At 39.1% G+C, this 21294-nt stretch overlaps 1 protein-coding gene across 6 annotated transcripts in view; it reads left to right on the forward strand.

The window, feature by feature from the left end:
- Cpkc (conventional protein kinase C) overlaps positions 1 to 21294 on the forward strand; it is a 219766-nt gene that overhangs the window by 96177 nt on the left and 102295 nt on the right. The window contains exon 2 of one of the 6 annotated variants that reach the window (XM_062669545.1): positions 356 to 5803. Within the exon in view, the coding sequence (XP_062525529.1) occupies positions 1147 to 4107 (2961 nt within the window). The 5' untranslated portion in view covers positions 356 to 1146 and the 3' untranslated portion in view covers positions 4108 to 5803. 6 annotated transcript variants of the gene reach the window in all.

Raw genomic sequence — 21294 nt, forward strand, 5'->3', positions numbered from 1 at the left:
GGATAATATATTTTGTCTTGTGAAAGATAGACAAAGAGAGAAGATACTTTATTGCACACCGAAATACAATTAACATTTTAAAAAAACAGCAGATATAGTTGTACAATAGGTAGTCTTATCGGTAAAAGGGATATCTTCCAGACGACCGTTTTATTTACAGAAATTCTGAAAAGATAAAGATAGAGCACCTATGTCGCGGTGTACTTTTAACAATACATTATTTATTTCTTTAATAATAATGTCTTTTGCTGTTGTTAATGGATAAAGTCCTCCGATATAGTGCCATTTCACGTATTTTCCAACTTCACCGTCTCCGTAATGATAATAAATACTCAATTTTCGTTTTCTTTTACAGGTAAGGCTTAGTAAAAATTCTTCAAATCAATCATTTTATGAATAAGGTAAGTCGGCCACATTGTAAACAGGTAAGTGCAAATATGTATTTTAATTTCCATAGCATTCCACATTATTAACGTATGAACGATGACGACCTGCCTACCTATTTGGGGGTCGATTGCTTCCCGCTTCCGTAGGTTTTACCCGCGATTCCCTACAAGTGACCCCTGGGTGGTGCAAAACGGGAGCCGAATACATAATCGGTGGTAGGACTTGTCCGACTGGCTGGCGACCACCCTCCAACTAGAGTCCGCCGCCAAATAGCCTAGCTGTGTTCCGGCGTGTGGGTTGGAGAGCCAGTGTTATTCCTTCCCTTTCCTCTTCCTTGTTGGGGGTGAATCTTGGCGATACCTGGAACATGCGGAGCAGACGTGCGTGTGAGCTCGCGGGACGTGATTGTTTGACGGGGGTATAGGGAGACCCAGTGAAACGGTGTTCGCCGCCGCCCGCCGGTCAGTTGGGGACCTGAACCCGGGTGTCACTACTAAACTCCGCCCCGGGAAGCTGTCCCGCCAACCGGTGTAAAATCCTGTCGTGCGGTCGTCGTGCCGGAGTCGGAGACCGGAGTGGATCCCGGCGATCGCACGCAGGGTGGACTGGGGGCCCTTCCATGCCCTGCGTCAGTCGCTCACGCAACCCGTGGTCGAGCACGTACTGTGCTCCGCGCTTTATTCAGGTATTGTCACGATTTCGCCTCGAACATCCTACCCCACCCAATCCCACTCTCCAAATAAAATTAAAAAAATATATATGAAAGTTCGAAAAAGGAAAAGGGTTTTGTCGGCGATTCCCCATTCCACATTTAATGTGGATTTCAGCAATGTAAGGGGTCTACATAGCAACCTCGACGCCGTACACCACCATCTTGAGACGGCGCAGCCTGCCCTCCTTTTTCTGACGGAGACGCAGATATCTGCTCCAGATGATACTTCGTACCTTGAATACCCCGGCTACGTATTGGAGCACAACTTCCTGCGTAAAGCCGGGGTGTGTGTATTCGTCCGGGCTGATGTCTGTTGTCGCCGTCTACGAAGCCTCGAGCAACGGGACCTGTCCCTCTTGTGGCTGCGCGTAGATCACGGGGGTTGTACCCGAGTCTACGCGTGCCTGTACAGGTCCCACAGCAGTGATGCAGGTTCAGCTCTGATAGAGCATGTGCAAGAGGGGACTAACCGCGTGCTTGAGCAGTACCCATCTGCGGAGGTGGTGGTTCTTGGAGACTTTAATGCTCACCACCAAGAGTGGTTGGGGTCCAGAACCACTGACCTCCCGGGTCGGGCTGCCTACGATTTCGCCTTGGCCTACGGCCTCTCCCAGCTGGTGACACAGCCCACCCGTGTCCCAGATATTGAGGGGCACGAGCCTTCTCTGTTGGACCTTCTGCTGACCACCGATCCAGCCGGATACAGTGTGGTGGTCGACGCTCCACTTGGATCGTCTGATCACTGCCTTATCCGTGCTGCCACACCACTCTCTCGTCCTAGTCGTCGAACGACGACCAGGTATCGAAGAGTTTGGCAGTATTTGTCAGCAGATTGGGATGGATTGCGTGAGTTTTATGCATCCTACCCATGGGGGCGGTTCTGCTTTTCCTCTGCTGATCCTGACGTCTGTGCGGACCGTCTTAAAGACGTGGTGCTCCAGGGGATGGAATTGTTTATCCCCTCCTCTGAAGTGCCCGTTGGGGGTCGCAGCAGACCCTGGTATAACAATGCCAGCAGGGATGCTGCACACCTCAAGCGGTCCGCATACGTTGCATGGGACGATGCTAGGAGACGTCGGGATCCTAACATCTCAGAGGAAAGGCGGAAATATAACGCCGCTTCCAGGTCCTACAAGAAGGTTATTGCCAGGGCGAAATCGGAGCACGTTGCTAGAATTGGCGAGCGACTGAAGAGCTTTCCCTCTGGGAGCCGTGCTTTTTGGTCGCTCGCCAAAGCTGCAGAAGGTAACTTTTGCAGGTCTAGTCTCCCACCACTACGCAAGTCCGATGACAGTCTGGCCCATAGTGCGAAAGAGAAGGCTGACCTTCTGGTCAAACTCTTCGCCTCGAACTCGACTGTGGACGACGGGGGTGCCACACCACCGAACATCCTCCGGTGTGATAGTTCCCTGCCGGAGATCTGCTTTACACAGTGTGCAGTCAGGCGGGAACTCCGACTCCTGGACGTCCATAAGTCGAGTGGGCCAGACGGTATCCCTGCAGTGGTTCTAAAAACGTGTGCCCCTGAGCTGACGCCTGCGCTAACGCGTTTGTATCGCCTCTCTTACTGCGCTAACAGGGTTCCGTCTTCATGGAAGACCGCCCACGTCCACCCTATCCCCAAGAAGGGTGACCGGTCGGACCCATCGAGCTATAGGCCTATCGCGATAACTTCCTTGCTTTCCAAGGTGATGGAGCGAATAATTAATATACAACTCCTGAAGTATCTGGAGGATCGCCAGCTGATCAGTGACCGACAGTACGGTTTCCGTCACGGTCGCTCAGCTGGCGATCTTCTTGTATACCTAACTCACAGGTGGGCTGAAGCCTTGGAGAGCAAGGGCGAGGCTCTTGCTGTGAGCCTTGATATCGCGAAGGCCTTCGACAGGGTCTGGCATAGGGCACTTCTGTCGAAGTTACCATCTTACGGAATCCCCGAGGGTCTCTGCAAGTGGATCGCTAGCTTTTTGGATGGGCGGAACATCACGGTCGTTGTAGACGGTGATTGTTCTGATACCATGACCATTAACGCTGGCGTTCCACAAGGTTCGGTGCTCTCCCCCACGCTTTTCATCCTGTATATCAATGACATGCTGTCTATTGATGGCATGCATTGCTATGCGGATGACAGCACGGGGGATGCGCGATATATCGGCCATCAGAGTCTCTCTCGTGGCGTGGTGCAAGAGAGACGATCAAAACTTGTGTCTGAAGTGGAGAACTCTCTGGGGCGAGTCTCCAAATGGGGTGAATTGAACTTGGTTCAATTCAACCCGTTAAAGACACAAGTTTGCGCGTTCACTGCGAAGAAGGACCCCTTTGTCATGGCGCCGCAATTCCAAGGAGTATCCCTGCAACCTTCCGAGAGTATTGGGATACTTGGGGTCGACATTTCGAGCGATGTCCAGTTTCGGAGTCATTTGGAAGGCAAAGCCAAGTTGGCGTCCAAAATGCTGGGAGTCCTCAACAGAGCGAAGCGGTACTTCACGCCTGGACAAAGACTTTTGCTTTATAAAGCACAAGTCCGGCCTCGCGTGGAGTACTGCTCCCATCTCTGGGCCGGGGCTCCCAAATACCAGCTTCTTCCATTTGACTCCATACAGAGGAGGGCCGTTCGGATTGTCGATAATCCCATTCTCACGGATCGTTTGGAACCTCTGGGTCTGCGGAGGGACTTCGGTTCCCTCTGTATTTTGTACCGTATGTTCCATGGGGAGTGCTCTGAGGAATTGTTCGAGATGATACCGGCATCTCGTTTTTACCATCGCACCGCCCGCCACCGGAGTAGAGTTCATCCATACTACCTGGAGCCACTGCGGTCATCCACAGTGCGTTTCCAGAGGTCTTTTTTGCCACGTACCATCCGGCTATGGAATGAGCTCCCCTCCACGGTGTTTCCCGAGCGCTATGACATGTCCTTCTTCAAACGAGGCTTGTGGAGAGTATTAAACGGTAGGCAGCGGCTTGGCTCTGCCCCTGGCATTGCTGAAGTCCATGGGCGACGGTAACCACTCACCATCAGGTGGGCCGTATGCTCGTCTGCCTACAAGGGCAATAAAAAAAAAAAAAAAAAAAAAAAAAAAAAAAAAAAAAAAAAAAAAAAAAAAAAAAAAAAAAAAAAAAAAAAAACCTAACGTATGAACGATGCCTACCTCTAGTGTACCAATATAACAGGTCAATATATATATCTATCGTTATCGATATATCGATAAAATATACAGTCATTTTTTAAGTACACTTGACTCCATGACCAAGCCTAATTTTGCATTGTACAATGGAAATGGCTCCAATGTACTGTAATGTTAATTCGAAATACAAATTATATTTTCTCTGATTTTTAATAATTAATATTGTTATTTTTGGCTCTGCAGTAAAAGGAAAGAAGTAGTAACTTTTAGTAGTAGTAACTTTAGTTTGATATCGTACTGCAGAGTTTATCGATATTTAGGCAAGAATTCAAAATATTTACGAAATAAATGATAAAGGCTAGTTAGTAGTAGGGAAAACGTACCCTAAAATATTATCTAAGCAATTATGTATCTTCTAGTGAAAAACAAACATAAAAAATACTTACTGATACTGATAGATATTGACCAGTAGAGAATGCCTTAGGCATTAAGTCCATTAATGTACGATAATGTGCATAAAGTGTAATTAAAAAAATACTAAACAGCGACAAGAAAAGTTAATAAATCAAATTTTTTATTAATAAACATCATAAACTAAGTGACTTCTTCAAATACTTTTTTTTATTGCTTAGGTGGGTGGACGAGCTCACAGCCCACCTGGTGTTAAGTGGTTACTGGAGCCCATATACATCTACAACGTAAATGCGCCACCCACCTTGAGACATAAGTTCTAAGGTCTCAGGTATAGTTACAACGGCTACCCCACCCTTCAAACCGAAACGCATTACTGCTTCACGGCAGAAATAAGCAGGGTGGTGGTACCTACCCGCGCGGACTCTCAAGAGGTCCTGCCACCACTAAAAATTACTGTTAAACTATACTCATTCGAAGGCTAATAAGTTCGGATAACTAAAAGCTCACTTTACTGCTAAAATGTTCGCTGAGTAAGTATCCAGAACGTTCGCTCATTGGCTTCAAACTCCGCTCAACGTCTGGGATACCCGCTCAAGAGAATAATGGCAACGAGACACTAAAACATGACTATTATTTAACACGACGTCAACCGCACACGGCCTTCGTCCATTCTGAATAACAACGCGACCGCTGAAACGTGTCGAAATTACAGGGCTGATACTAAATAGTTTTTAGATTAATGAAATTATTTTCAGTACGACGCTGCTCGTGTAGTCGTATGACCTTTTCAAAGGCCTTTGATGGTTTGTAAGCAGCGTGGCAATGATGACGTCATATCTTATTTGAAATGGCTTGGAACTCCCATCAGGCCACAGTCGCCCCTGCTAGGCAGGCCTTTCGCCACAGTGACCAGGCTCGTGAAACCTAGCCTTGAATCTACTGGATTCAAGTAGATTTCGGCGCCCTTTCAAAGGTCTTCGGTCCTCCGTTAGGGAGGCCTCCACTAAGTATGGAACTTGTGGATTAGGAATGGTTTTAGGTTTCCTTAATCAATGTTACAGTTTTTCATGGCAAAGTCTGTATGTATGTCATTGGGTTATTATCGAAATTTGGTAGTGCAGAGATCCAATTGGGCTGAAATCAATTTTGTCCAGCTAGAGCAAACACAAATTTAAGGGTTCTGCTGCAAAAAATATCCCTTTTATATCATATTCACTTTTAAGAGTCTCTGTAAAACTTGAGTTTTGGAGTTTATAGTTTGAAACGTATTTAGTATGACGTGGAAGATGAATAATTTTTTTTTAAAATTAAAAGTCGGTTTTCGGTAACCGGTAAAACCACTTTTGACCTTTTTAATATTATTACATTAATGAATGAATATTGTTATTTTTAATTTGCTTGGCGTTACGTGGTTATTAGAGACCATAACCCACTTTGAGACATGAGCTCGTACTATTGTGTAAAGGCTGTTCAAGCCTTCAAATCGAAGCGCATAACTGCTTCGTGGCAAAAATCGACAGGATGAAGGTACTTATTCGTTCGTCAATTTGTAACAATAAAACTTATATGGCGACAACCCTACAAATGTTCCGCGGTGTCGACCGCGCCATCGTAAATAACATATGTAACTATTTGTGCTGCGCGCACTAACGGTAAATAAACTCTTCAAATACTGTATGTGCGCGAAAGTTCAAAAATGTGATAGTTTTTTTTTTTTTTTTTTAAATGAGCATGCCAGTTCGAATGTTGGGATTAAGACCACATATCTAAAGGTTATCTCGTCGAAGCCGTCGTAGCCTAAAGGATAAGACGTCCGATGTGCTCGTATCGAGCGATGCGATTAGGCCGAGATCCAGTAGTAAAGTCAATTCATCTAATGAGATATGGACTTAACAAACGTTCGGGAATGATATTCGTGTAACAATAATCAAACCCGCAGAAATATAATTGGTGTAATTAGTGGTGGTGGTAGGGCGTCTTGTTAGGCCGCATTGGTAGGTACCACATATGCTTATTTCTGCCGCAAATCAGTGATGACTTTCGATTCGAAAGGGACAGTCTTCGTACTGTGCAATTGAGGCCCTTTGTCTCAATATGGATAGTAACGAGCTTTTTATAATATCTAAGAGTTCCGGTAACTCCTTAATACCAAGTGGACCCCGTGCTCGTAAATTATCATAAATAATACGACGATGCTAAGTAATACAGAGATGCTTCCACCACTTGTGACGTCACAGTTCGGCTGATAATCATATCGGCAGAAATTCAATTGAGTCAAGTACACTTGTCACCTGTTTTGAATTCTCGATCAAAGCTCAATTCTCAAATTATGTGTAAAGATAATATAAATACTGGTGGTGATAATAATACTAATAATAATACTAATAATAATACTGGTGGTAGGACCTCTTGTGAGTCCGCGCGGGTAGGTACCACCGCCCTGCCTATTTGTACCGTGAAGCAGTAATGCGTTCCGGTTTGAAGGGTGGGGCAGCCGTTGTGACTGTACTGAGATCTTAGAACTTATATCTCAAGGTGGGTGGCGCCTTTACGTTGTCGATGTCCATGGGCCCCAGTAACCACTAAACACCAGGTGGGCTCGTCCACCCATCTAAGCAATAAAAAAAAATAAAAAAAAAGAATTCTTGAAAGTCTGCTGAAATACATTAATAAAACTTATAATGGAAGCAAAGAATAAAGAATCCGAAAATCATAGGGATCTTTCTAGAATCTCCTGGAATTGTACTACATATAAGTGTTTCGGCGACACCTGTAGGCCCGTAATTAAGGAAAAGTAATAAGAATTAATTCGGCCCCTTTAATGCCCAATTAGGGACAGAAATCCGTCAGAGAGACGGCGCCTTATTTTCTAAGCCTAGGCTTTTTGGGAATAATTTCAGTAACACGTTCGTACAGCGACGGTATTTCGGGACCTCGGATTCATTTGAATCACAAATACAGTAGAATTTATTTTGGATAGTCATAATTTGTAATTTAAACTGATTTTCATATTGCTTTTTTATAATATACTAGCGACCAGCCCTCGCTTCGCTTCGGAAACATTAAATTTTATTATCGATAGTTGAGTCCCGCGATGTTACCCGCGGTTATTGTCGTACCGCAGGTGACGACGACGCGGAGAAAAAGTCGTCCAGCCGTTCCAGAGATTAGCCGGAACAAACAGACAGACAGACAAAAATTGTAAAAAATCTTATTTTGGTGTATGTACCGTATATATATTCATATGCATCTAGTAAAAAGCGGTTATTTCAATATTACAAACAGACACTCCAATTTTATTTATATGTATAGATTTAACAGTTATTGTGGCGAGATCAATCCGTGTAAGTAAATATGTTGTTTTAACTATTTTTGCGAAACCCGAAAAAAATACTAGGTATAATTATTTGTTGTAGATTTTTATTATTTATTCGGACCATTGCCAACTTTTACACAACACGACCTCCCAATAAAACGTTGTATGTCAAACTAAGAACAAGCATGACCTTTTTAAAATTCGCAACACAGTTATGTGAAGCAAGATAGCTTACTGTTTATTACGGTTCATTTTCCTGTAAAATGTGCTGCTGTCATACATACAGCCTTTATTCGTAGCATACAGCCATACGCGATATCTATAAAGGTTTTTTTCAATCCTTTATTACACTTCATACGTTCTTTCGCGTCCTTTAAGCCGATTCCAGAATATTACAGACAATATTTATTTATAATTGACGAAAAATACTGTATTTTGATGTTTTTGTTTTTGCTTTTGAGCCGTCTCGTTTTTCTTGTGGTTCTCTACTTGAAATTCGGTGTTCCTGTAACAAAAAAGGGATAAGAAAAAGTAATGTACTATCTCACAATGTAATCTAGAAAGAGGGGCCTGATAAAATTATACGGGTCTTTTACTACAGTAGAGGCGGCCAGATAAGAAATCTCTAGTTTAAGGGAAGATTCAATAAAATTCGTGAACTTAGATGATAAATTTAGTCAACGGAAAACCCGTTCTCATTTTGCCCGTTTTGACGTAGGTAAAACCTATTTTGCGAGAGATGGACGAAAAAAGTATGCGTGATTCTATTTTTGAAAATAGAATTAGTCGCTTCTATATCTATATTAGTCTACTTAAATATATGTATTATATATAGTTTTGAATATTTTGGATGGATAGATAAACTTTATTATAAGATATAAATTTGGGATATAATTTTAAATTGTTTTTGTGAATTTCGGGAGTTTTTTTTATTTTTAATCAATAAAAATAAAATAAAACGGATGATGAGATGGACGAACGAGCTCACAGCCCACCGGGTGCTAAGTGGTTACTGGAGCCCATAGACATCTACAACGTAAATGCGCCACCCACCTTGAGATATCAGTTTTAGGGCTTCAGTGTAGTATAGCGAGTCTATTATTTTTATTTTATTATTGTTTCTTATCTTTATTATATTATTTCCAACGTTTCAAATACTAAATTTTTGGTCCGTAAAAAATAAAACGTTCGTTTTTATATCATAATCTATATATTAATACGTGAAGTAAACACTTTGTATCCCTTTTTACGTAAATTGCGCGGACGGAGGAGTATTAAATTTTCCACACTTATAGAGAATATAGAGAAGAAGTGCACAATGCTAATTTTTTTTTCAAATAATGCATAACAGATACATTAAATCAATAAAGAAAACATTACACACACTACATACCATGTATTTGACGCACACACGCGTGCATACTATTTATTGTCAAACTTTTGTTCTTGACGTCTGTGGTCAAATTGAGAATAGATTAAATATTAATTGTCTTTATTAATATTTTTTTATAATGTAGCCTTGGCGAAATTTGTGATTATAGGAGTATAAAATACAATCATAATAGTGTGCAAACTTACAATTCCAATTAATTATAGTGGAATTTCGACTACGGCGGGACCTCTAGTAATATAAATTTGCTATCAAAGTCAAAGCACAAAGAAAATACCCAATTAGTTTTAACTTAGTTCTTTTTTCGAAATATATCAAAATGATTCAATTTGTAATAATAATTATTTAAATAATTTATACAAAACGTATGTGAAATTGATAGAGAAAGTAGATGGAATGAATTTGAATATAAACATTCGCAGAACTAAAACAAAGACCTATTCTATTAGTACAAGACTCTTCCATTAAATTACAATCGTGAGCAGTCAACTTTATATGAATAAGAGAGGCTAAGTGCAAATTAATGTTGGTATAACAACAACAGAGTTTGTCTGATTTTGAACCTTTTAACTAAACATATAAAGTTTACTTAAAACTATTCGTTAGTAAATTTAGATTTGTATTTTGAGTACGCAGGCTGAGAATATTACTGATTTGAATGAAATTTGAGGTAACGTGAATATTGGAACGATTAGCAGCCTGATGGTAATGTAAAGAAGAAGAAGAATAAGCTCTCAAACCAGCAATTCGATTGGTTACTATTGCAAATAGTGTTTATGATTTATCGCAATTTTGGGTATATGTACTGCAGTCGTGGTGGCCTAAAGGTTAAGACGCCAGGAGTAATTCGTATCGAGCGATGAAGCGCCAGCGTTCAAATCCTGTAGGCGACTAAAATTTCTTCCATTGAAATACGTACTTAACACATATTCACGAGTGACTTTCACTATGAAGGTAAAAAGTCGTGTAACAAGATTCGAACCAGCAGAAATTTTATAGTGCGTATCGGTAGGCAGCGGCTTGACTCTGCCCCTGGCATTGCTGAAGTCCATGGGCGACGGTAACCAACCACTCACAATCAGGTGGACCGTAAGCTTGTCTGCTTACAAGGGCAATAAAAAAAATTGAGACATAGACCTCAAGTAGCAAGGATGGTGACGGCATCCATGTTTTGATGTGCTGTTGGCTCCTATAATCACTTAACACCAGGTAAGCAATGAAAAAAATATTATTTTTTACGATGACCGCTGTATTGTCTCTTTCCTCTATAGAATCGGCTAATCGTATTCGTTGGATAGTACTTAATATACAATCAGTATTCGTATGCGTACGTAGTATTCATTGCATTATTAGTAGCTAAAAATACTCGGCGAGGAACACTGTAACATCTATTGGTCTAAATAAACAAGGATAAATTTGAATTTTGTTACTCATGTGTAAGACTCTGTTCAAGGGACGTGGGTGAGGTAATTGTCTACTGTAATATTGTCGAAAGGTTCGTTCCGAAATAATCTATCCTCTCAACTTTTATTTTCGTCAGCGGCGAACGACAATATTGAGTAGGGCTTCGAAGATCAAACGCCTCGACACTCGCGGACTTGATATTTCGGGTACAGGCGTCCAATCCGAACAATTTCGCCTATTTAATTTGGCTAAGAGATATTTTAGGGTTCCACACTGCAATGGGAATGAGGCGTTTGCTCCTGGCCTTTTAATTTTTCATTATTATATTTTTTTTATTGTATTTTTTGACTTGTTTCTTCCTTTATTGTAAATATTTTTATAATTTAAAAAAAAAAGTAAATATTTGAGAAAAAACAAAAAAAAAGCCCGCTGAGTTTGTTTCGCCGGTTCTTCTCAGGACTGTGGCTTTTTTTGGAACCGGTGGTAGAGTTAACATTGTTATTTATATTTTGACATTCAACAAGTGTGTTATACTGACATCTAAGTTGAAATAAATGATTTTGAATTTGAATTTGAATTTGCAAAAAACTCAACACTAAGTTGTATATTAAAAATATATATTATTATGTCGAAGACCGTCATTAGTTTGGTAGCTAAACGAAACACGATACGATTCCCGAGAGATGGCAGCACGATTGCGGTAACGTTGGAACTCGGCTAACTTCGTGCTACGACACAGCCTAGGCGATGGAGGCGCGTAGACGCCATTACACACTTACCTATCACCCTTCTTGGAGAGCGTTGCCTCCGTCCTAAGAACTGTCATTCGTTTTCGTTTGATAACGTCATTAGAAGATTCCTAAATTATTCTAAGACAACAAACGTGATTGGTGTACTCAATATTTCTCTCTGTCGATCACCCTATTCGCCCCTGTGATATCTGACGATAGTGTTAATGCTTGTAACTTCTCCGACATATAAATATATATTCATCCAGTATTATTAAGAAGATTATAACACGAAGACGAAAGAACCTGAAAAAATCCTGTTGCAAAGTAAATTTTATCAAATGAAATGTATGGAACAGCTGGAACTATCTCGTAAAATTTTTGATTAATTTCTTAATTAAAAAAAAAAACATATATTTTCAACAAAATAGATGCGCTAGTCGTAATTTAACTGATAATTTCAACATCTTGGGCGGTAAGCAAAGAATAGTAAAAAATCTGAACATTTGGAATGAGTAAAATATTCGAGCTTATACTTAATAAAGCTCTACCAGAGCTTCTCAGTTAGTCACTAGGGTGCCTCGTGGATATTATTTAGCTGCAGTTATAGCTTGCTGAGGTGTTAGCTACCAAGGAGTAACCGGGCCATATTTTTGTGAAAAAGTTATCAAAAACACTGGACTGCTTGTTTTTTTCTCCAAAATAAACACCATATTTTAAATCCTCCATTGCTTCACAAGTCCTATAACAGGGATTTTGAGAAAAGTTGAACCAAAAAAAACTACTAAAAATATATACCTATGTATACACCGAATTTGTAAGAATTACGTGGAACGCCAAGCGTAAGATCAACGGAGGGCTGCTGGAAAAAAGATAGGAAGTGTGAGGTCCGTAAAAAAAAAACGTGATTAATACGGAAGCATCTGAAAATTACTTCCTCGTTCCGAGAACTTCATAAACGTAACAAATGAAATATCAGTGATGTTTTTGGGCCGCGTCCGAGTCATCCTTTTGATGTTCAGCCGGCTACAGACTTAGTTCTCCGTAATCGGCATCAATAAATCTTTTACCTCGATGAGGTTCTTTGCGATTGGCTGTTGGGTTGATGACGTCGTTCTGTTTTTTTTTATGTTAGTTCGTAAGATTCTAGTACGTTCTTTTTTAATTGAATTTTGGGTTGAGGAGCATACGGCCCACCTGATGGCGAGTGGTTTTACCATCGCTCGGGGACCTCAGCAATGCCAGGGGCAGAGCCAAGTCGCTGCCTACCGTTTAATACTTCCCATAAGCTTCAACGGAATCATTATTTTACTGGTCATTTTATGAGTTTACCAAAATTAATATAATTATTATTTAAAAAAAAAATTAACCGTTTTGTCATCAATGTTTTCAAGTTTAGTGGTGATCCAAAACTTTTAAAGTTTAGTGGTGATCCAAAACTTTTAAAGTTTAGTGGTGATGCAAAACTTTTAAGAGTGATATTTTAGTTTTAATATTCATTTATATGCGAAGTTCACACAACGCTGATTTCGTTATAACATTAAAGTTCGAAGTTTAAATTATGACGCACAACGGCTGTCCCACCTCAAATCGAAACGACACGTTATTGCTTCATTCGTCGACAGTATACATGTGCCCATCGATGCAGGCTCATAATAGCGTAAATTTTCTATTTTCCTATACTTATTTAGACATAGTCTACTTTTTTTTTTTATTGCTTACATGAGTGGACGAGCTCACAGCCCACCTGGTGTTAAGTGGTTACTGGAGCCCATAGACATCTACAACGTAAATGCGCCACCCATCTTGAGATATAAGTTCTAAGGTCTCAGTATAGTTACAACGGCTGCCCCACCCTTCAAACCGAAACGCATTACTGCTTCACGGCAGAAATAGGCAGGGTGGTGGTACCTACCCGTGCGGACTCACAAGAGGTCCTACCACCAAATTAATATTTTTCGGCCGTCTGGTATAGTGGTCTGGTAAGTATACACAAGGGGGTCGCGGGTTCGAATCCCGTCAAGGGAAGATATTTGTTTGATAAATATAAAAATGTATTTTCCAGGTTTATGGATGTATATTAAATATATTATGTATTTGTATAATAAAAATCTTATATTTATTTCCGTTATCTGGTACCTATAACACAAGTTCTTTACGAACTTAACACGGGACCAGTTAACGTGACGTGATTGTTAGTAAATATTTATTATTATTATTTTTGGAATAACTGTAAGCCGGATTAATCTAATCGTTCTTTTTTTTAAATGCAATCAAAATCAGAAATTCAGAATGACGTTTTACAGGCAGCGTTAACGGTAAATCATCGCCTTAAGCTTGTCCAGATCAAGACTCGAAAGCCCTTAGTATTAACATGACCTCAACAAACGCGTCGGTGCGTATCCGACAAAAACTAATTAGTAACTGATATTAATGGCGCTTATCCATCAAGGGGTTAAAACCTTGTCCTACGTGAATGAGAAATTTGAGAACGCGATGCTAAGCGATGCGTAATGCGTCTGAACGTAAAAAAGTTTTCTACATACGAGCTAGGCTTTAGGATGTCTCGTAGACCTCTACGTGTGGTCTACGTAAATTCGTAGACTTCTACGGCGCGTCTACTTATTATGTACATTTTTTTTATAATAATGAGAGTTATTAAAATGGGTCTCTTCTTTTTTCCTACCTATGCTGTAGCCTTGAAAGGCTATTTCAGCTTCGCCCTAACATGTAGGTGAGCTCAGGGGGCTCAAACCGGAGTGCTGCTAACACTGGCCCTAGCAAGGGCAATGCTTCGCAGAATCTACCAACGGATCGGAAACACGACCCACTGAGAAGATCCGGCGAGAAACTCAGTGGGCTGTGTCTGTGGGTAAATGGGTCTCTGATTATCACAGATTTCTATTTTTCAGAGAGAGAGAGATTATCAGAGATTACGCGTAAACTAGTGAATTCCTGCTATTTTACAATGACGCGATTTTTTTTTTATTGCTTAGAACGGACAAACTCACGGTCTGTCTGGTGTCAAGGTGTTAACCAGAGACCATATCCATAAGCATATAATAATGCCTTTATCCACCCGAGACATTAGTTCTAAGCTTTATTTCTGTAAAGTATAACAACTGCTCCGCAAATTGAGACCGGAATGGCTTAAAATACGTTAATAAGAAAAATAAAAAAGTTTAGATTTATTTACTAATGCTGTTATTCGGTATGAGTAACGCCATCTTTGGTACGTTAACAAAAATGCATGTCGACACAACTAGGAATTCTTTCGAATGATCTAAAACATGCTGGAATGTTCCAATTACATCGAGAGTGCTCTAATGAAGCCGAGAATGTTCTCGACATAAATCAGACGAGTGGCGACATGAAGGTAGTTCTAGTCGAAGCGACGAACGGATCACCTGAAGCGAAACGATAAAGTGGATCGCGATTATGAAGTCTACCTGAAGTGACCCATAGACACCGCCCATTGAGTTTCTCGCCGGATCTTCTCAGTGGGTCGTGATTCCGATCCGGCGGTAGATTCTATGAATCACTGCTCTTACTAGGGCTAATGTTAGCAAATTCTCTCAAGTTGAGCCCGTGAGCTCACTTAACCGTCCGAGTGTAGCTGGAATAGCTTCTTAGGCTACCAGCGAATAGGTGGGTAAAATCTGCTTTTCTTACACAAACTACATATCGCCTTTTCGCATTAAAAGTGTACAATTTCCAAAAATATTCGAAATTGAAACTGCGTAGCGTAAACATTTGGAATCACCAGTATTTTTCTCATTAATACTGTCAAAATAGGGTACTTTAGTTTTAGTTTTTTTCTTTTTTAGTTTGCCTATATTTTGACAACTAGTAAAAAATTTATACTTATTTTTATCTTACTTTAAAAGACAGATAATGTAACTAGTAAAAGATAAAAAATAAATGTTGCAAAGATTATTAATATTAAAAATATCACATGTTAAACCTTTAAAACACTCTCCTGTAAAATTAGTAAGTTTTGAGATTATACAGTTTTAACGTGAGAAGGCGGGATCGAACATTTTCTTACAAAAATTATTTTACGGGTTGTTTTACATTTAATTTTTCTCAAAAAACCCTTACAGCAGCAACTAACTGATATTTCATTTGTCTGATGAGACACGCGTCGCGTATTGCCTTAATAAGTTACGTTAGCTGTTGTCGCATTGTTCCGCGTCGCTAATAATCGCTTCCCTCCGCTCAACTAGGACGACATTAATAGTTTGGCCACGTGCGTATGCGGGATGAACGCTATTCGCTATATTCCGCGACCCTGGGTGGGACGTTTAATATCACCCGGATGATATAACAAGCCTGCGGGAATACATGTTTAATTAGTCATCTTTAATATTATTATGTTACTAGCGGCCCGCTCCGGCTCAGCTCGGATCTTTAACAAAAATTTCAACGATATTTGACGTTGTTTTATTTTTTAAAATAAAAGAACACTTATTGCGGCACAACTATAATAGTTAGACATATGTTGTCCCGACACTTTTTGTAAATAATAATGTGTTCTACAAAGTCGTAGTATATTACTTTATTCTATCATCAATAGTTTTCGCAGGGCACGCGATGTAAAGAATATTTTAGGTACTTTTTTTACACCTAGGGTTACACTATTGGAGTTTTAGTAAGGATCCCTAATTTTTTTTTTTAAAAAGATTCTAGCCTATGTCACTCGGGAATAGTGTAGCTTCCAAACAGTGAAATAATTTTTCAAATCGGTTCAGTAGTTTCGGAGCCTATTCAATACAAACAAACAAACAAATCTTTTCTCTTTATAATATTAAGTATAGATAAACGTTAAAGTTTAGTGTTTTTGTCTTGAACTTTGTTACTCAATTACGCAAAAACGGCTGGTTGGATTTCGGTGACAGATAGTTTGGGATAGGATACTTTTTACATATTTTTATTGGGTGGACGAGCTCACGGCTCACCTGGTGTTGAAAGGTCACCGGACCTATAGACATCTACCACGTAAATGCCGCAACCCACCATGAGATATGAGTTCTAAGGTATCAGCGGCCCCACTCTTCAAACCGAAACGCATACAAGGGGTCCTACCACCAGTATGACATGATCCGGACAGTTCTGTATAACGCCATCTGTCGTCAAATAGCAAATAACGATATCAAAAAAAACTAGAACATTTCTTGAATGGTCTGGAACATTGTAGACACAGTGATTTTAAAGCATGCCATAGACGATATGAAGATCGTTCTATTCAAAGTGAATCAGCGAACGGATCACCTCAAGAAAGCGATGAATGAAATGTGATATTAAAGTTTACTTCTAATTGTCGTAATAATTAAAATGAATTTTATTTTATCCTGAATCGTAGTGCTTTTAACACTACTATTATAAATATCAGAATGTATCAACGTATCTGTTATACTGTTTGGTCGGTACTTTTTATTGGGTCAGTGTGCATCCAAGCAAAGCATCTAAGACTGTTCTCAAACTTTGAAAACCAAGGCCGTTTTGAAACTGAGCTTAAATCCGTCACAATACTACCATAGTATTTAAGTGTAACTAGACTGGTATTAACGACAAACGCTTGTTCCCACCAAATCCTGTCATAAAAAACCAAAAGAGGTCAAATTTACGGCGTCTCCCAAAGGTCCTATTAATAAAACGAAAATGTTCTAACATGCAAACTTTTGATTTACGCACACCCATTTATCATCAGATAAGGGCGGAGGAAAATTTGAAATTATTTTGTATATACGCGAACGAACACCTATTTCATTGTAAAATTCAAAAGTTAAAGGCTTCGCACACACCGAACCCTTGCTAGGGAATTTGTCCTGTATTATGAATGCTGGAAATTAATACAAAAAAAATCGGTTGTCTGTAAAGTCGGTTTACTGACGATAGTTGAAAGTGACAACGTCATAAGAAAATACAGATGGAATGGTTTCATTTTTCAAAAGAAAATTTTTATTTTATTTGTTTGATAGATATTTTGTATGGACAATTGACACCACATTCATTTTTCACTGAACTTCATACTTGGCGAAAACATGTAAATGTATTATTGTATAGCAGCTGTCCACGCGGATGCATCGCTCACTCTAGTAGGAGAGAGACAGATGTCGAACCCTGCCGAACGCGGAGGCCGATTGTGCCTCTTTTTCGCTCGTTGCGCGCTCTCGCTTGCACTTCAAGCCTTAAATGGAACGCCTCAACGAGTCATGTTTTTTCGTGCGTGCAGCCGGCTCCATCGAATTATAAACGTTGTCACGTCAAAAAAACCGATACAGCCCAACATCCGAACACTAAACTGTGCTTACTTTATTTCATATCTTTTGTCGCAGAATTAGCTGACATCTTCATTATCTTTTGACATAACGTACGAGTAGTGGTTCGTCATGCACTGAGATTCTGTATCAATGACAAATAAAATTTAATAATTACGAAGATACCACGTCACCCGAAGTGAGTTGACTACTAGTTGCAGCCTAAATCCACCAGGTGACGCTTTCGCTTCGTGACAAAGTAACGATGCATATTATAGTTAAGATAGTTAACTATTCATTTTCGCCCCCCTAATAATGCCTAAGACATTATCTGCCAGCCAAAATCAAGATAAAGAAATTAGGCGCAATGATGAATAAAAACAAATACACACATTATATTTCAATCAAATCAAATATACCTACCTACATATACATACTTCAATCGATAGGTACACCGCCTGTAATTCATTTCTAAATGATTCTTGTTCACCTGATGGTTGTCTGGAAGAGATCGCTCTTAGCGATAAGACCACGAATTAAAAATTTTTTTTTGTATTTAAGGTTTTGCGTTGTTTATTTTTTTTGTTGTACAATAAAGAATACTCTTTCTCTCTCTCTTTCTATAATTTTTTTTTTTATTGCTTATATGTGTGTACGAGCTCACAGCCCTCTTGGTATTAAGTGGTTACTGGAGCCCATAGACATCTACAACGTAAATGCGCCACACACCTTGAGATATAGTTGTAAGGTCTCAGTATAGTCAGTCACAACGGCTGCCCCACCCTTCAAACCGAAACGCATTACTGCTTCACGGCAAAAATAGGCGGGGCGGTGGTACCTACCCGTGCGGACTCACAAGAGGTCCTACCACCAGTAATTACGCAAATTATAATTTTGCGGGTTTGATTTTAATTGCACGATGTTATTCCTTCACCGTGGAAGTCAATCGTGAACATTTGCTGAGTACGTATTTCATTAGAAAAATTGGTACCCGCCAGCGGGATGCGAAGACCGGTGCATCGCTAAAACAAAATTTTTAATACATATATAGTTTATGCAATATTAAATCGATAACATAAATTTCATTAAAACAATTCACACATTTAAAATTTTCTTCTAACAACAAATTTAATCACTGCGACTTGACAATCGTTAGTCTCTGCCCATGATAGACTCTGATGAGCAGCCCAACGTGTTCATTTGCAAACAGCTAATTATGAGCTTTACGATAACATGTTAAAGGTTATTTTCCATTGAAGCCCTATTCAATGACCGAACTAAGACTGTGATTACCAGAATTAAGATTACACATACAGTTTGTCTGCCATTCATTCATAATTCATATTATCGCTTAGCTCACTCGGACAAAACGAAAGAGACGTTATTTATTAAAGGCTCAATGCGTTGGGTGTATCGACATAAATCCTGCGTATTAGGGATTACTAATAAAGATATTTCGTAAGTGAAAATATTATTGTATCGCTTAACCTTAATTGCTCTATTATTTTTCTATGAAATAATGAAATATTGGCCGGATTATTCTTGTTATTGGTGGTGTGGAATCTGTTTTGTGTATACTTTGTTTAAGTGAGGGCCTAAAGCAGGGGCGGCCAACTTGATTAGAACCAAGATCTACTGTCTACTGACGAAACACACTGCGATCTACCAATGACCTTTCTTGAATCAAATCAAACCAAATCAAATCAAAAAAAATTTATTCAACATAAATGAAAGTAAATACTTGTTGAACGTCAAAAGAACTACCGCCAATTCACAAGAACTAGCCTCCGTCCTGAGAAGAATTGGCAAGAAACTCAGCGGGCTAGTCTTTTTTTTTTTAAATATGATTTTTTTACAATGAATATTATAACGTAACAATTACTACAATATTGAAATGAAATTTAATGAAACAATGTAGTTCAGTATACAAGTAAGTAGCATATTTTCTTTTATTAAAAATATTAAAATAAACCTGAAATTAAATAATAAAAGATAACTTTTGTGTGGAAAAGAGGATAAATAATGTGTCGTAATGGTCATTAACAAATGATACAAGATGCAGATGATGCGTGCAGGTGATGATGATGATGATTATGTTGCGCAGTCTGTTCTATGTATTTATATTTTTTTGTCTTACCACGATCGACTGAACTAATAGCCACGATAGACCGGTCGATCGCGATCTACCGGTTGGCCACCTCTGGTCTAAAGCATCGTATTTCTGGTGCTTATGAGTGATTGCGATCAATGTTCTTTTGAAGGCAATAAAAACCAAACTTCCGTTGCGCTAATGTCTATCTTCAATATTGATGTTAAAAACCACTTCACGGGGATTAAAAAAAAATTGCGATTTATTTTGAAACACTTGTCCCAAATTCTGTGTCTTTTGAAGTTCAAATAAACGAAATATTACACAGAAGATATTTTTTATTAACGTAATACAAATGTTTCTCTGTCGAAGGATGTAGTATTGTGTACAAAGCACAAACATAATGTTAGTGTCAATAAATCAAGACCCCGGGGCCTGTAGGCGAAGGTCCCTTTAGAGCTATGCTCGGACAATCGACAGTAATGACCGTAATATTGAAGAAAGCCTGAGTCTGGTCACAATAACGTACTGCCTTTCATTGAATCTAGTTTATTTACACCCTGAATGGAATACAATAAATTCATCTTCAAGTGAACTTTTGTAGTCATTTAAAATTATTACTATACTCTACTAGAGGTCCCGCAGTAGTCGAAATTCGACTATAATTAATTGGAATTGTAAGTTTGTACACTATTATGACTGTATTTTATACTTCTATAATTACAAATTTCGCCACTATAAAAAATGTTAACAAAGACAAACAATATTTAATCTATTCTCAATTTAACAACAGACGCCAAGAACAAAAGTTTGACAATAAATAGTATGCATGCGTGTGTGCGTCAAATACATGGTATGTAGTGTGTGTAATGTTTTCTTTATTGATTTAATGTATCTTTTATGCATTATTTTTAAAAAAATATTAGCATTGTGTACTTCTCTATATTCTCTATAAGTGTGGAAAATTCCATACTCCTCCGTCTGGGCAATTTTCGTAAAAAGGGATACAAAGTTTTTGCTTCACGTATTAATATATAGATTCCAATTACGAAGTCCCTTTTGACATTTCTTAGAACGTAACTCTTCACGTTTCGCTTAATTTGAAATAATAATCATTTTTTGTTCATGGTCGTAAATGTTTATTTAAAAATCTATATACATATATAAATGAATTGCTGTTCGTTAGTCTCGCTAAAACTCGAGAACGGCTGGACCGATTTGGCTAATTTTAGTCTTTAATTATTTGTAGAAGTCCAGAGAAGGTTTAAGATAAATATCAAAATGCTCGGAATTAAATAAAAATAATAATTTTGTTTTCGCTTTGATGTGTCCCCCTTCGGACGCATCCCTTTTGTTTGTTTTAAGTTTATTTTATACAAAAGTTTAGGTCTTTTATTTATCGATTGAGGTACTACGAAGTCTGCCGGATCAGCTAGTACACAATAAATTTAAATCATTATACAATT

Source organism: Bombyx mori, chromosome 8, assembly GCF_030269925.1.
Source record: "Bombyx mori chromosome 8, ASM3026992v2".
Lineage (NCBI taxonomy): Eukaryota > Metazoa > Arthropoda > Insecta > Lepidoptera > Bombycidae > Bombyx > Bombyx mori.